This window comes from Emys orbicularis, chromosome 24 (genome assembly GCF_028017835.1).
Source record: "Emys orbicularis isolate rEmyOrb1 chromosome 24, rEmyOrb1.hap1, whole genome shotgun sequence".
Taxonomy (NCBI): Eukaryota; Metazoa; Chordata; order Testudines; family Emydidae; genus Emys; species Emys orbicularis.
In genome coordinates this window covers 15,952,697-15,966,768 of record NC_088706.1, presented here as the reverse complement: position 1 = coordinate 15,966,768, position 14,072 = coordinate 15,952,697, and the positions used below count along the sequence as shown (strand labels likewise).

The window sequence follows — 14,072 nt, the reverse complement described above, 5'->3', positions numbered from 1 at the left end:
ATATCCCTTTCCCAGTCTGTTGCATCATCTGGTAGTTCCCAAACCCTGGGTGAAGAACACTGGGATTGTGATATGAACTAGCAACTTCTTGAGAGTGTGTGAGAAACAGCTAGGTTGTGTAAATGTGATGTGTGGTGCTTCGACTCTGAAGCTGACCTCATATCCCCTTCTCCTGCATTACTGGTTCCCCAGGGAGCAGAACTACCATACTAATTCACAAATTGCACGTTCCATTCCGTATCTGTTCTGTGTGTATCTCCTGCTCAGCAGCTTTGCTGAATCAGGCCTCAGGTTTGTGAATGAGGGTATGGTAGCTCTGCTCCCTGGGCTGGGATAGAGGGTTGTTAACTGGCTGATTTACCTTTGATGTCACAATCCCACAATGTCACCACCAACCATGAGCTGTTGTGGGGCAGGAGACCAGGGTTTGACGGGGATGGTACTGATCTTGCCTATGCTAGGCTTAGGCTACCAGTTCATAAGCAGACGTAGCACTGCTGCTTCTCTGAAATCTTGTGGCACTGGCACCTGTAATTTACTCTCTCGTACGCATGTTTTCCTTCTCTTTAGCCCTCTTGCTCTCCAGTAATTTCTCTGTTTCTTGTTCTCACTTTCTCCATCTTTGTTACTCCAGATATCATCTTCTTCACCTCTCCGCTGCTGAGATTCCATTATGACATGATGCTTTTATGATAACATCACAGGACACTGAAAATTCTGCAATTGATTGTTTAGCTTTGGGTGGAGATGAGTTACAGTCAACTTGTCAGGCACAATGAATGGATGAGGGGTACCGTTTGAGGGTTCAAAGGAAGAGAAATATTGATTAGCATTATTGTGTGAGGCCACAGTTCTGTTGTCAGATGCTAGTTAGTGTGTGAACTCCTGCTGAGCCAGCTCCCTTTTTAGGATTTGCCCCATAGGCTGTTACTCACTGGGTTTAGGTTGTCTTCAGTTTTTCTTTTCTAAGTCTAAATAATTCCTTTTCTTGTCTGGGGTCTTGTGTTTGATGCGTATGGCCAATTTATGGCTATTTAGGTTGTAAACTCTTGGGGATAGGGCCTGTTATTTCCTTGTAAGCATGTACCAGCACAATGATTGCTGATTGGGGTGCAAGGAATAATAATAATACACTGATCAAAGTCAGTCACCTTGGAAAGATAATTTAATCTCGTTTATAGGAAAGACCAACTCTGGTACACATGCAGCTGTTTATTAAACACGCTTACATGCTTTGCATTAATTTGGACCACAGAGGTGCAAAGCCAGCCCACTGCCGAGTGCTCTGGGCTAGTGTCCACAGATGCCAGCTGGCATGTGGCTCTATCCAAACTCATGAGTCACATGCATGGCCATTTATATAAGAGAACCCATTCAGGCTCTCCTGTGAGAGATGGGAAGCGCCTCTCCCAGCCGAGACCAGGTTAGCACCACTCCTTTGACCAGCTTGGCCATGGGAAGTGAGTCCCAGCTGAGACTAGGAGAGCGTGGTTTTTACTCAGCCAGAGGGGAGGTGACTCCCAGCCCAGCTTAGTTCAGCATGGGTCCTATTGGTTTGCTTTTGAGGCAGGCTGCCTTTGGTTCATTCTATAAAACTGCTTTCTGAACTACCCGGGGCCCAGTTTGAGACTCAGCTGTGGTAATAGGCACTGACTGTACACATGGCACATCCAATCCTGGATGGAGGAGCTTGGCTAACGTCCCTCTATCATCTGGCCCCATTTGGCCATGTTTTAAAATATTGCCCTTTTGGTTCCAATAATCCGGTTAGAAATATCCCAGAACCTGGCACGGGGTGATTAGCAAGTAGTCCAAAAGGCCAACTTCCTGCATGCTAAACTCCCATGAATCCCTGAGATTCTGTGGCCCAGATTCTTCCCGGTAGTAACCCTGCAATGTCCATGGATTGACAGCAGAGATGAATTTGTATCTGAGGCAGGACAAAGCCCCAGTTGCTTCTGGGCTGCTCTTATCATGGCAGTGGGGGAGAGCAGGATAGCTCCATGGGAGGATGTACCCACAGTTCTGGGATTGCTGTGGGGGGAGGGATAGCTCAGTGGTTTGAGCATTGGCCTGCTAAACCCAGGGTTGTGAGTTCAATCCTTGAGGGGGCCACTTGGGGATCTGGGGCAAAATCAGTACTTGGTCCTGCTAGTGAAGGCAGGGGGCTGGACTCGATGACCTTTCAAGGTCCCTTCCAGTTCTAGGAGATGGGATATCTCCATTAATTATTATTATTTATTATTATTATATTGCTGGGAGCTCATTTCATTGTAGAGAGTGCAAATGTTTGCTGTTAAAAAGTGGCTGCTTCTGGGATGATGCAGGCGCCTCCTACCAAGGGCCTTACTTGGACATCTTGTAAGGAACAGTCAGAGAATAAAGATCCTTATCTCCTGTTCCTTCTTATCTCTTGGAGGCTCTTGCTCTTTGTTCTTTAGGAAGGGACCAAGGCAGCGAAGCACCTGAGTCTGATATCATGTCTCTTCCTTTACAGGGGAAAATGGCAGCCACTGGCCAGTCGTTAATCCCAGCCCCGCTTACAGGGATTCCCTTCCTAAAGGCCTCACATTTTCAGATAGGGTTTGACCATAGACCACAGGGAAACGTTGTTGAATCTCCTTTCCGCACTGATTTCCCTCCCTTATGGGGCAGTTACAAACCAGACCCAATTCTGCTTCCAAACTCCAAGGGTGTTTTGAATCAGGATATGGATAAAGCCAGGGAAACCTGGTCAGAAACCCACCTGGCATTTCCAGTGAGATCCCTGGAACCAAAGCCCAAAGTCTGTCCACCAGAATCTCACCTCCAAATGCATGCAGATTCCCAGACCAAAATTTTCACCTCAACTGCAAGGGAGAGCTACCCTTGGCCAGATGTGACTCTGCAGGGACCAGCCTCCACCAGAGCTGATTACAATAAGGAGGAAGATCATTTTCCTTGTGGAGACAAAGACAAACTAAAGCTCCTGCCTTCTGTCTATCGTTTTTCATACCCAGCGTATGAGATATTGGAGCCCATTGCCAAAGCGCCATGTGTGCATCTGGGTGAGTTGGTTGGGGCTCTCTCTGTCAGGCTGTGGCCTCATAAGTCTCAGGGCAGATGGCATGCACGGGCACTGGGGTTTTCATTGGCTTGGTTTAGGTTTCCATTACAACCAGTTTAAGTCTGTATTTACTGTAGTGAGTGGAGTCCTTAGTCATCAAAGTGCTGAGTTCTAGGATCTAGAACTATTTAAATATCATTGGTCTCCCTTTTATAATTTCATGTGTGAATTTGGTGATCATGCTAGTGAGAGGCTTATAGCAGTGGCTGACAGTGCATGTGATGATACAAGCTTTCACTATGCATCTCTGCCAGTGCACCTTCCTCTTTATCTGCAGCACCCTCTGATATTCTAGTCTTGGCCCCCACCCCATAGCTTGGCTGGTGCACGCAGTCCTGCCTTGCAGCAGTCACAATATCCCTGGTTTCTGTTACAGTCTGTGCTTCTCTTTAGCACAGGCTGCCAGTTGTGCAAAACTGTGTGGTGGTTTTGTGTTGTGCACAGATTGGATCTACCTGACACAGACACATGAGTGACCTAGTGCAGAATTTGGACCCAGACCTCCGGAGTTGAAAGGCCAGTGAATGCATTTACTTGCCGTGCCAGCCAGTGACCTCACTACACTAGGCAATTACAGGAGAGCCAAGATGCAATATTGTTAAAGAAGTCAATTCCCACTCGCAAAGCCTTTGTGGCCTCAGTTCCAGAGTAGGTCCAGTGGAATTTGCTCCTTCGGTGGTGGTCTGTTTGTTTTTGGTCCAGGAGAGAGTGATCTTTGATCTGTGGAAAAGGCCACTTTGTGTCCTTGCTATCAGACCCTGATTTCTTAGCTCTGGATACTTGCCCAACCTGAGAGCCACCATGGTCTCCTAAACGCAGTGACTGGGGGATGGGCAGCACAAAATCCCTTTGTTCTAGGCAGACCGCGCCCCAGGCTGAAGGGTTGTCAGGGATGAAGTAGCCAAGGCTGAATAGCGTTTTCCTCTAGTTTTAGTGGGTAGATACTCCAGGTCAGTGTGAGACTGGGCAGAGAGCAGCTGTCTTGGAACCCTAGTTCCCATGTCAGTTTCTTACACTTCCTAAGAACTGTAATTGAGAACTGCAAAGGAGTAACTCAGATCATTCCCTCCCTGTGTTGTTTGGCAGGAGGAATTCCCACAATTAAAGGTGACAGATGCTCCTACTATGGCACTTCTTATCAAGCACAGTTTGAGGGTGGCTGGATCCCTCCTGTGAAGTCCTGTGGAAAGGTAACATCACAGTCCTATAAATTCAGCCATGCTGCTTCCAATTCATATTATGATGGGACTAAGCCTTCTAAAACACTGCTTCCCACTCAGGCAGCCTGTGGACGTGGAGCCTAGTGGTTAGCTATGGGGAGGGGAGCATAGGAATTGCCAGTCCTGTGGTCCTGTCTCTGAACACCTGCTTCAGAAGAAGGTGCAGGTTACTCTGTAATGACCTGTCCATATGGGAAGCTGCTTTCTAACATCATCAGCTGGTGGTTGGCTTGTGCCTGAAGCAGGAGACTCTGTAGCTCGTGTATATATTTTATCCGATTTGTAACGCTGGCTGTTCTCATTATCCATATAAATATCCAGTCCTTGCTTGGTCCCTTCCGAGCCCTTGGGCTCAGTATTTGTTGCAGTGAATATCACGAATCTTGACTGGGTGTCACAACTGCCAGGTTCTAATCCCAGCTCTACCACTGACTTGCTGTGAGACTGTTGGCAAATGTGGGTGCTAAGGTGCTATGAGTGCAAAGAATTATGATATTTCTGGGTTCATCTAGACTCTGCTAATCAGAGCTATCCCAGTCTGTGCACCCCACCTAGAGATTCACACTTGGATTTCCAGTAAAACACCTGTTGATCCATGGAGTGGCCTGTCCAGCAGCATTGTTAGCTTTCCAGAATGAAGGAATAGTCTCTTTGGAACTGGGAATTCCAGAAGGCAACGAAGGGGTGATGTGTGCCCTTCATCCTCATGGTTTCTGCACCACTGGCTGGAGTATGTGCTGGGGAAGCCTGAGTGCTCGTGGAGACAGTCAGCAAAGTCCTTGTTTCCCTTGTAATTAGCTGGTGAGGTCTGCTCTGTAGCAGACAGCATCACTCAGAGGTGGTTTCTCTGTAGAGCAAGTCTTCCATTGTGTTTGGAGACCCCAGGAGCAGTGTCAGCACCAGCGAGGAGAAACGTGCCTACGATCTCCAGGACACAAGGAACCACAGGTAGCCAAGAAGTACATCTGAGGGGTTGTTGCTGTCCCAGGCTCTGTGGTGCTCGCTAAAGGCAAGCTGTCTTTGAGCACGTCACTCACAGCTCACTACCTTATCTCAGCAACTCACATCTTATGCCTGCAGAGTCTATGACAAAGAATGTGCTGCCTTCCAAATACACAAGACGAACATCAAGCCAGGGGATGGTCGCACCAGATTCTTTACTGTGACACTGGAGTCGTTCCCACGGCGAGAGCTAGGTATGGAGGGACGGTGACCTGACACAGTGAGAGATCACGTAGATAGTACTGTTGTGCCTTCCTATTGGCCGGAGAGTATACTCCTGGGGGAATTCTGCGCCATTACGCGCGCATCATTCATGTGCTGCACATATTTTTAACGTTTTAATGAATGGGAGAGGCTAGGGGTCAGCCAGGGTCTGCATGGGGGAAGCTCCCTAACAATCCCTACCTGCCCCCCCAAAAAACATGTTCCAGACTTATTCCCACCCATACCCCAAAACCCTCCAAGTTCACACCCAGGCTCCTTCCCAGCAATTACTTCCCTCGCCCTCAGCTCCTCCATTATCCCTGACTCCACCAAGCCTTTGCATTGCTTCTGAGGGATGCAGAAAATGCGTTTTTTATTATAGTTAAATGATTACTCAGAGTTCTGTATTAATATGCCTAATAAGGAATCTATTTGTCAAAAAAACATTTCCTGAATATTTTTTGTTGTCTGTATTGTTACAGACTACTTGCTGACAGGTATTTTGAAATAAATTACCAAAATAATTGAAACTGGTATGATTATATTGTGTTATTTTGACAAACAAAATATGCAGAATTTTAAAATATTGTGCACAGAATTTTTATTTTTTTGCCATAGATATTCCCCCAGGGGTAAGCGTAGCATTTACAACTGACCTTTCCTGTGCCATGCTCCCTGCTCGCACTGTTTTCTACTTTCTGAAGATATTCCCACCCCATTTCAAGGGGCAGACAGATGTGTGCTTTGAGAACCACACCTGTTAATTTCCTTGGCTTGACTCTTCCTCTGGTGCATGGGCTGGGGAAATTTGGTCTCCCTGTTACTAGCACGCTGCAAGATCTCACTATTATTGCCCCTACTGGACTAGTGCAAAACTTGGATGACTTTGTTTTTGCAAAACCTAAGCCAGTGCTTGGGGGATCAAATCTGGGGCCAGTTTTATCCAAAATTCTATCGTGCTCAGAGAAATTTCTGCCCCCATTGCTAAGTCTCAGAGACCATGCTGGGCCAGATAAATGCCTGATGTAAGTAGGTGGACATCAGTTGACTTCAGCGGGGGGGACCTGCTTACACCAGTTCTGCATTTGGCCCATAGTCAGTGAAGATATGGCCTCCACATGGATATCTGTCCTGTTCCTACCCCTATGTTATTCCCATCCTTGGTTTGTCCCAGAGGCAGCAGATCCTGTGTCCAGAAAGCTCAGCTGCCAGCATTCTGCCTCAGCTCAGACATAACTGGGAGCCACAGCTACTCAACCCTGTATCCTACCCAGTAGTGTTTGTATTACAGTAGCAACAAGAGGCCCTAACCATGGCAATGTGTCCCATTGTGCTGGGTGCTGCACATACACATAGCAGGAGAGTTTCTGTCCTGAAGAGCTCAGAGAGGTGGGAGAAAGGAAGGATTATTGTTCCCATTTTACCGACAGGGGACTGAGACTCAGAGATACTAAGGTGTAGATTGTCAGGAGCTCAGCTCCTACTTAGGCACCAAAATCATTGGCCAGATCTTCAAAAATGCTCAGGACCCAGCATCTCTGGCTGGGAATGGTGAAGAGCCCCCACCTAAGCTTGGGACCATACGTGACTTGCCCAAGAAAAGGCGTCTGTGGCGGAACTGGGAAATGAACCCAAATCTCTTGCCCCCACCTAGTGCCTTAACCACAAGACCAGCCTTTTTCCATGTGCTGAGGACACAGCTGGGAGGGTCCTTCCAGCTGTCCATCCCACCCAGGAATGCTGCGGTAGCGACAACCTGTTCAGAATTGGGAACCCTGACAGGATTCACTTCTTGCCTTTACCAGCCCCTGTGAAAGTTACGTGTCTAAGCAAACAGACTTCATCGATCCCTAAAGGCGACAAAGACCTTGAGAGGAGTCGGGAGCGTGCGACCACCACCACTAGCCGATTCTTCCACACCCAGGTTTGTGCCCTGCCTTTCACCTTTCAGCAGCAGCTATCACGGAGCAGTGCTGTGTTCTAAAGATCACTGAGTGTGTCACAGGATCAGAGCTGCCTCCTGCTGCAGGCTGGGGTCTCTAAAGGACACTTTGCTTACTCGTAACATTCACGCATGGCCAGTCTCCTGTCCCAGTCTTTGGGCACATACCCTAGGAGGCCTGGCTCCTGTTCCGACTGCCACAGTGCACCCTTCGCCAGGGCTCGCAGAGAGCCTCCAGCCGCAGGCTCTCAGCCTCCAGTGAGGTCAGCTACAGAGAGCTCATTCTCCAAAGGCCAGCTGGCGAGAACCGCGGGATCATTGTGGAGTCACCATCCCTAGGCAGAAGCAATGCAGGATGCCAGAATCCTGCAGCTAACAGTGGGGACCTGGGCCCTCTCTGTGTTGTCTGAGTGGGGTGCTCATACTTACGGCTGGAAGCCAAGTGGAGCATTTGGCTACAGCACCTGCCCGTTAACTTCTGCTCTCGTTTACTCCAGATTGACCTGGGGGAACGTCCACCTCAGCCAGACGTGCCACCGTGGAGACGACAAAGCAAAGTGCCCCTGGGTGACAAACATTTAAACGCCTGTTTCTTCAGCACGACGCAGCATTCGGACTATCAGCCGCCACCCAAGAGCCAGAGGGAGACGTCCAGCAGCAAGAGCCACCTCGAGAGCCACGTGCCCTTTAATTATCCCAGTAAGGCAAAGTCCCTCGGACCGTAGCGCGGCTCCCAACCCTGGGACGTGTCCCAGGAGCAGCTTCAGGCTGCTGTGCCGGGTGCTCTCGGCTGCTCCTCTGCATGGGATGCTGGTGCTCTGCCCCTGCCAGTCACTCTGCTGCAGCGGGGTGAGCTGGGTATCGAAGTGATGGGCGTGTTTGGGTGGGAGGCTGCAGGCATGTGCTGCACTGGGATGGGGGTTGTCTTTGTCTACAAGAATGGGACAGTGACCCCAAAAGCCAGGCAGGGAACTTGTGCTAGCACAGCGCCTGGCAGTGCTGGTCAGCACTCCCAGGGACTGGCAGGTGGATGTTAATCTGGAAGGCTGGCCACCTCCCCAGAGGAGCAGTGTCGAAGTGCTCAGAGACCAGAAAGGTGCCACCTGTGTGAGCCTCAGGGTTGCACTGCCATCTTGTGGGTGGCTTGTAGCATATGCCGTTGGACACGAGCCAGACACTCGCTCTTCTCTTCCTCTTGCTGGAATTTCCACAGCTGACTTCCAGAAGCAAAGGCCTTCTCTCTCTCGCTGGGTTGGAAGAGGTAGTGGAGTGTGTGAATTATAAGCTTTGTTTGTGCAGCCCCAGGCAGGGATTTATACGGGGCTTTGTGTGGAAGAGGCTAAAAAGATCCCCTCTAACCTCTTGGTTCTTTGCTCTGGAATTGTGTGTGTGTGTGTGTCCGTCCATTCCTTGTTATTTGCATTATTACTGACTGAATGTCTCCTGCTCACTGTAGCAGTGTGGCCACCACCCGAGCGCCCCCTTGTGGCCCAGGGTGCCTCTGCACTGCCCTGCCTTTGTTTTCCCCTTATTCAGGGCGCCTTCAATGACAGTCCACACAGTGCTGCTCAATCAGTGTCCTGGTCTGGGTTTTTATTAAATGAACGAAGTTCCCAAAAGCAAACACACACACACAGAGAAACATCCATCCAGTCTTACACTGGGCACAGCCCCTCCGCCCTGAGGCACTGTCCCTTCCTTGGGGCTTATTGCAGGAGACCCTCTTTCTCGGCAGTTTCCTCACTGCAGGATACCTGCTGCCTTTTCTATTTGAATCACCTGGTTCCTCTCAGATGGGGCTCATCTTATCATCCGGGCTGGTTTTAGGCAGGACATTCATCCGGTTTTACACTGGACAGTCCGGCTTTTCTAATGTGAATCCCTTGCCGCTGCTGAGATAGAAATGGATATTGTTTTGTCCAGTAGCAGATGGGAGATCCCATAATGAAGAGCACGTGGTCTGCCAGTGTCACACACACCGTGCATGCAAAGTCAGGCCAGCAATAGCAGACCAGCGTGCCCCCCGTGTGGTGTGAGCTCACGCATTGTGCATGCAAGGTCACGCTGAGGGGGATGAGGTCACTCTGAAGTACCAGAATGTCCAGTAGTCTGGGTCTGTGTGAGTGGCTCCCCTAGCTGGCTTAGCCCCAGGCTCTCTGGACCACAAGCCAGTCACCCTGTCACAACGACAGCTCTGGAGCTATCCTGCTCCCCCTGCATGAGCAACCTGACACTCCCTTGCTCCTAGGCTGGGAGAGCTGGGATAGGGTGCTGGGATGGCAGGCTGTGCATTGTGCGGGCTGCACAGAACTGCCCCCAGTTTGCCTCTCAAGCCGGCAGGGGATAGAGTCCAGGTCTCTGAAGCACTGGGAGCAGGAATCTCGGCAGGTCGAGTTTTCCTGCACTAACCTGGGAATTTCTATAGTGATTCAGAGCAAAGATCCAAAGTAATCCCCTCTCCTATGTCTGACCGTGGACAGCACCCTATGCTTCAGGGAAGGTGTTAACCCCATAACGGACAGTTCTGCAATAGCCTGGCTGTAAGGGTAGATTCTCTCTAACCCGTGTCGAGAGAGGTTGGCTGAGGGGCAGGAGGGTCTAACAATGGATGTTTGTGTTCTTCATATAACGTCTAGTCCTGATGATGTCTAGTGACAGTGAGTTCCACAGGTTGGTTATGCATTGGGTGAAGAAAAATCCTCCTTTGATCATTCTTAAACTTGTTGCCTTTGTGTCCATCTGTATATGACAGGGTGAACAGTGACCAATCTGCCTTCTCCGTGACATTCATGATTCTGTATGTTGCTGTCATGTCCTCTCATTCACCTCCTCTAAAATAAACAGTTAGTCTTCAACGTTTGTCTTTATAGAGAAGATTTTCCAGAGCTCTAATCATTCTCCTCCCTGTCTCTGAACTCCCTCTAATCCTCTTGTGTCCTTTGAGATCAGGTGACCAGTCCTGCACGCAGCATTCCAGATGAGGTGGCACCATTAATGTATAGACTGGCATTGCAGTGTTTTCCATATCATTCTTCATCCCTTTCCTTATGCACCGTGGCAGTTTTTCTGCCTGCATCTGTGCAGTGAGCTGCCCATGGTGAGGCCTGTGTCTCTTCTCCCAGTCAGTGCAGACCCCAGACAGGTCTGTGATTGAGTCAAACTGCAAAACTTGCCTGTTTCCTGCTCATTTCATGCCTTGACTTTGCTCTTTATTCCATTTGTGAGCAGGTAAAGGCGCTGTCACGACCACACAGGCTATGCTGGTCCCGCACAGACAGTGGATGCTCCGGCCCTCAGAAGAGTCGCTGCAGCAGGTACGGCAATAGCTGGCGTATGGGGCCAGGTTCAGGACAAAGGCCTGGTGAGAAGGATAGCTGAGCAAGTCTTCATGCCCCCCAGCAGCTGGGAGGGAAAAGGACACTGCAAGTGGACCCCACAAGTAGGCCTCTCTGGAGGGAGCAGGGAAGGGTCGGGGGCTGCCCACCTCTGAACTTGGCCCAGTTAATAGCCCAGTACACAATGTGCTGCCCCCCAGCGGGCCTATTTCGATACCAAAGGCTCTCCAGTGAACAGACTGGCAGTGGAAGGGTGCGGGCGTTACTGGGGGAGGTCAGAGCCACCCCAGCTGCCATGGGGATCTGCCTCTTCCATTCTCAGCAGGGAAGCCTCTGCTTTTCTGCCAGAGGGCACGCAGGGTCAGAGCAAGCGAGGGGGCAGGCTGCTCAGAGCTGCTGGCTGGCATAGACTTGAACCCTGCTCCCTACAGGCTAGTGCTCAGAGCCAGAGAGCTGAGCGGTGGTTGACTTCTAGGGGCTGTGAGGTTAATGACAGAATCCCCCCCACACACCGCAATGGCCTTTCCTGTCTCCCCAGATAAAATACTCTCACCTGGTCCCGCCGTGGCAGGGGCAGCGCTTCTTTGGGACTGAGCATCAAGATGAGTTCACCCCCAAGTACAGCGGCCCTGTGCCTATCTGCAGGGGGAACTTCCAAGTGAGCAGCATCCCCCTGGGCACCCTGAAGATGTACAGCCCCCAGAGGTGCATGGTCTTTGCAACATGACGTGCCGCCTTCCTATGGTGGCTCTCAATGCCACCCTCCAGGGGCTGCCTACAAATAAACACAGGTACCTGGCTTCTGTGGAGATGCCCTCCCTGGGGTCTGTAGCACCTGGCTGAGGTCTCGGTGCCAAACTCATCTCAGGAATTGGGCGGAGTCGTAGCAGGGATGAACTGGGCCAGCTGGCGACAAACCTGCCTCCAGGTCAGCTCCGGGAAGCTCCTGCTGAACTCCCATTCGCAGAGGGGTGGGGTCACAACCTAGCTCCATTTCCCCTTGATGGGGGCGGGTAACACATCCCAGCTGGGAGCCAAGCCCCCTTGTGCTGAGCGCTGCTCACTCACTGGGCAGGAGACTGTCCCTGCCCTGTCTGAACTGACCAGATGGACAGCGAGTGAAAAAGGGGACAGGCACAGAGATGAAGTGGCTTGCCAAGGGGCATGCAGCAGGTGAGTGGCAGAGCTGGGGACTGGCTAGGGAAAAGAGGCGGTCGAGTGAGTAGGCGCTTGGGAGACCCAGGTTCAGTTCCCAGCTCTGCCGCAGCCTCATTGTGTGACATGGGGTAAGTCACTGAATCTGCCCCGTGAAAAGGGGATGATACTTCCTACCCCTGTGTGGCTAAAATTCATTGGTTGTGAGATGCCCGGGCACGACCGGGAGGAGGCCAGACAAGTACCTGGCTAGAAAAGAGCCCAGGTCTCCTCAGTCCCAGGTCAGGGTCCTGTGCACTGGCCCCACCCTGTATCTGCTGCGGAGCCTTCTCCTTTCTATTTCTCTGTCTTATGGAAGCAGAGTTTTATGGTGGCACTGTACCCACACTGACGCCTGTGACTTATCTCTGCTCCCGAGGCGGCACCAGGGACACCATGGCAGCTTGGGCCCCTGTAGTTCCCATCACACTGTTATGGCTTTGTGTCCCCACCCTGAAGTGGGATATGTGTAGGGCCCAGACACCCACAGAGAGCCCCAGTGACTTCAGTTAGGGGTTGCTGTTGCTTTGCAGGACGGGGACTGGGCAGAGGTAGGGCACCCAAACTCTCTGGCCATGTCCCTCCAGCTCTGGAGTTCAGGAGGTGCAAAGGGGCCAGCAGCTGAAGGGTGAAGAAGGGATTCACGTATCAGGGGGTAGCCGTGTTAGTCTGTATCTACAAAAACAACAAGGAGTCTGGTGGCACCTTAAAGACTAACAGATTTATTTGGGCTTACGCTTTCGTGGGTAAAAACCTCACTTCTTCAGATGCATCTGAAGGTCTCCTCCCTGGTGTGGAAGCAGAGTGAGGGGTCAGATGCTGCCATGCCAGCTCCCCCTTCTCATGCTCTTCCCTGGATCTCTAAAAGCAACATCACAGAGAAAACAGACTGTGGTTTACTAAACCATTTCGACCTACTGCAACTCTCATGTGGACAAGACCCTCCACGTTAAACATCTTAACGCTCTGGGCGATTTTGAGGCTGCTCTGTTCCCATCACCAGCTACAGACCCCTAGGAAAGCTCTGGTTTTATGCCTGAAGATGTGAATTCCTTAGGAATCCTGCATCTTATGGGACAGGACAGGGCTGGTGGTACGAAACAGCCAGAACCTAGATTTGTGCTGAAAAGCTAAGACCAGCTGTCTGAGGATTCATGGGGGCAGCGGGCTATGTAGGAATGTTCTCTAGGGATATTTACCTGCTTACACAGAAGAAGAGAGAGCGCCAAGTGTTGCTATTTCCTGGTTCATTAACTGGTATCTCATGTTAAGAATGAGGCTAATACTGCAGGCTGTCTGGATTGTATGGTCCCTCAGGTAGGGAATGTGGGCCAAATCCCCAGCTGGTATAAATCATTTACACCACCTGAGGAGCTTTTACCATGTCTTTTACCTGACTGTGAAGTAGCATCCCCATCTGTGCTGCTGTAGCAATAAATACTCCTACCAAATAATAATTAATCCCCCCCCCCACCTCTGATCTGGCCCAGCTGGGCTGGAGATTGGTGCAGGGTTATTGTGAGTGAGGGGCTGAGCTAACCCCGTGCTGTCACTGGAGAGATTTGCCAGCATCCAGAACATGTCTCCGCAGAGCTGGGTGAGGCTGGTGTCTGCGGAAGCAGTGTCCGGGGGGTACATCTGACCGTGGCTGGTGGTTGTTGCTAACCCGCTGGGGTTTCTTAGATGCTGCCATCTTTCCCAACTGGATTTGCGCCCAGTTTCAGACAGTGAAGCGACAGTTGGCTCTTGAGGGAATGGAATCTGCCTTGGAGCCTCCCCCCGACGTTCTTCCTTGTTCTGCTCCCCAAGAGCGCGCACAGGAATGGCCTGTGCTTGGTGGAGGAACGGCCGGCCGCAATCTTGATTTGATTCCAGTGGTGACGTTCAATCTGCAAAAGGGAAACTTGTTGTGCAGCCAATGCACCGGCCCCCTCCCCTGTGCTGGAGCAGTCCGCACGTAGCAGCTACACGTCAGCTGCTTCTGTTCTGCAGAGATAAGCGGAGCTGCGTTAGGATGAGTTTAGATTAAAAATAAGTAATGAGCCCTGGGTGTTCCCCAGCTGGCCTCG

The 14,072-nt window shown here is 50.8% G+C and overlaps 1 protein-coding gene across 1 annotated transcript; it reads left to right on the top strand.

Annotated features, from left to right (window-relative positions):
• Nucleotides 1-2,479: 2,479 nt before the first annotated feature.
• On the top strand, nucleotides 2,480-11,536 carry SAXO5 (stabilizer of axonemal microtubules 5). Its single transcript, XM_065421930.1, has 8 exons — nucleotides 2,480-3,047; nucleotides 4,193-4,296; nucleotides 5,180-5,274; nucleotides 5,407-5,522; nucleotides 7,338-7,456; nucleotides 7,972-8,173; nucleotides 10,700-10,788; nucleotides 11,348-11,536. The coding sequence occupies exons 1-8, from the start codon at nucleotides 2,480-2,482 to the stop codon at nucleotides 11,534-11,536; spliced, it is 1,482 nt and encodes a 493-aa protein (XP_065278002.1).
• The last annotated feature ends 2,536 nt before the right edge of the window (nucleotides 11,537-14,072 follow it).

Bases quoted from the DNA above. Each gene is read 5' to 3' on its own strand.
- SAXO5 (XM_065421930.1), top strand. From the start codon at position 2,480: ATGTCTCTTCCTTTACAGGGGAAAATGGCAGCCACTGGCCAGTCGTTA. The intron at 5,523-7,337 runs GTATGGAGGGAC...TGCCTTTACCAG, and splicing joins GTTCCCACGGCGAGAGCTAG to CCCCTGTGAAAGTTACGTGT. The intron at 8,174-10,699 runs GTAAGGCAAAGT...TCCATTTGTGAG, and splicing joins CGTGCCCTTTAATTATCCCA to CAGGTAAAGGCGCTGTCACG.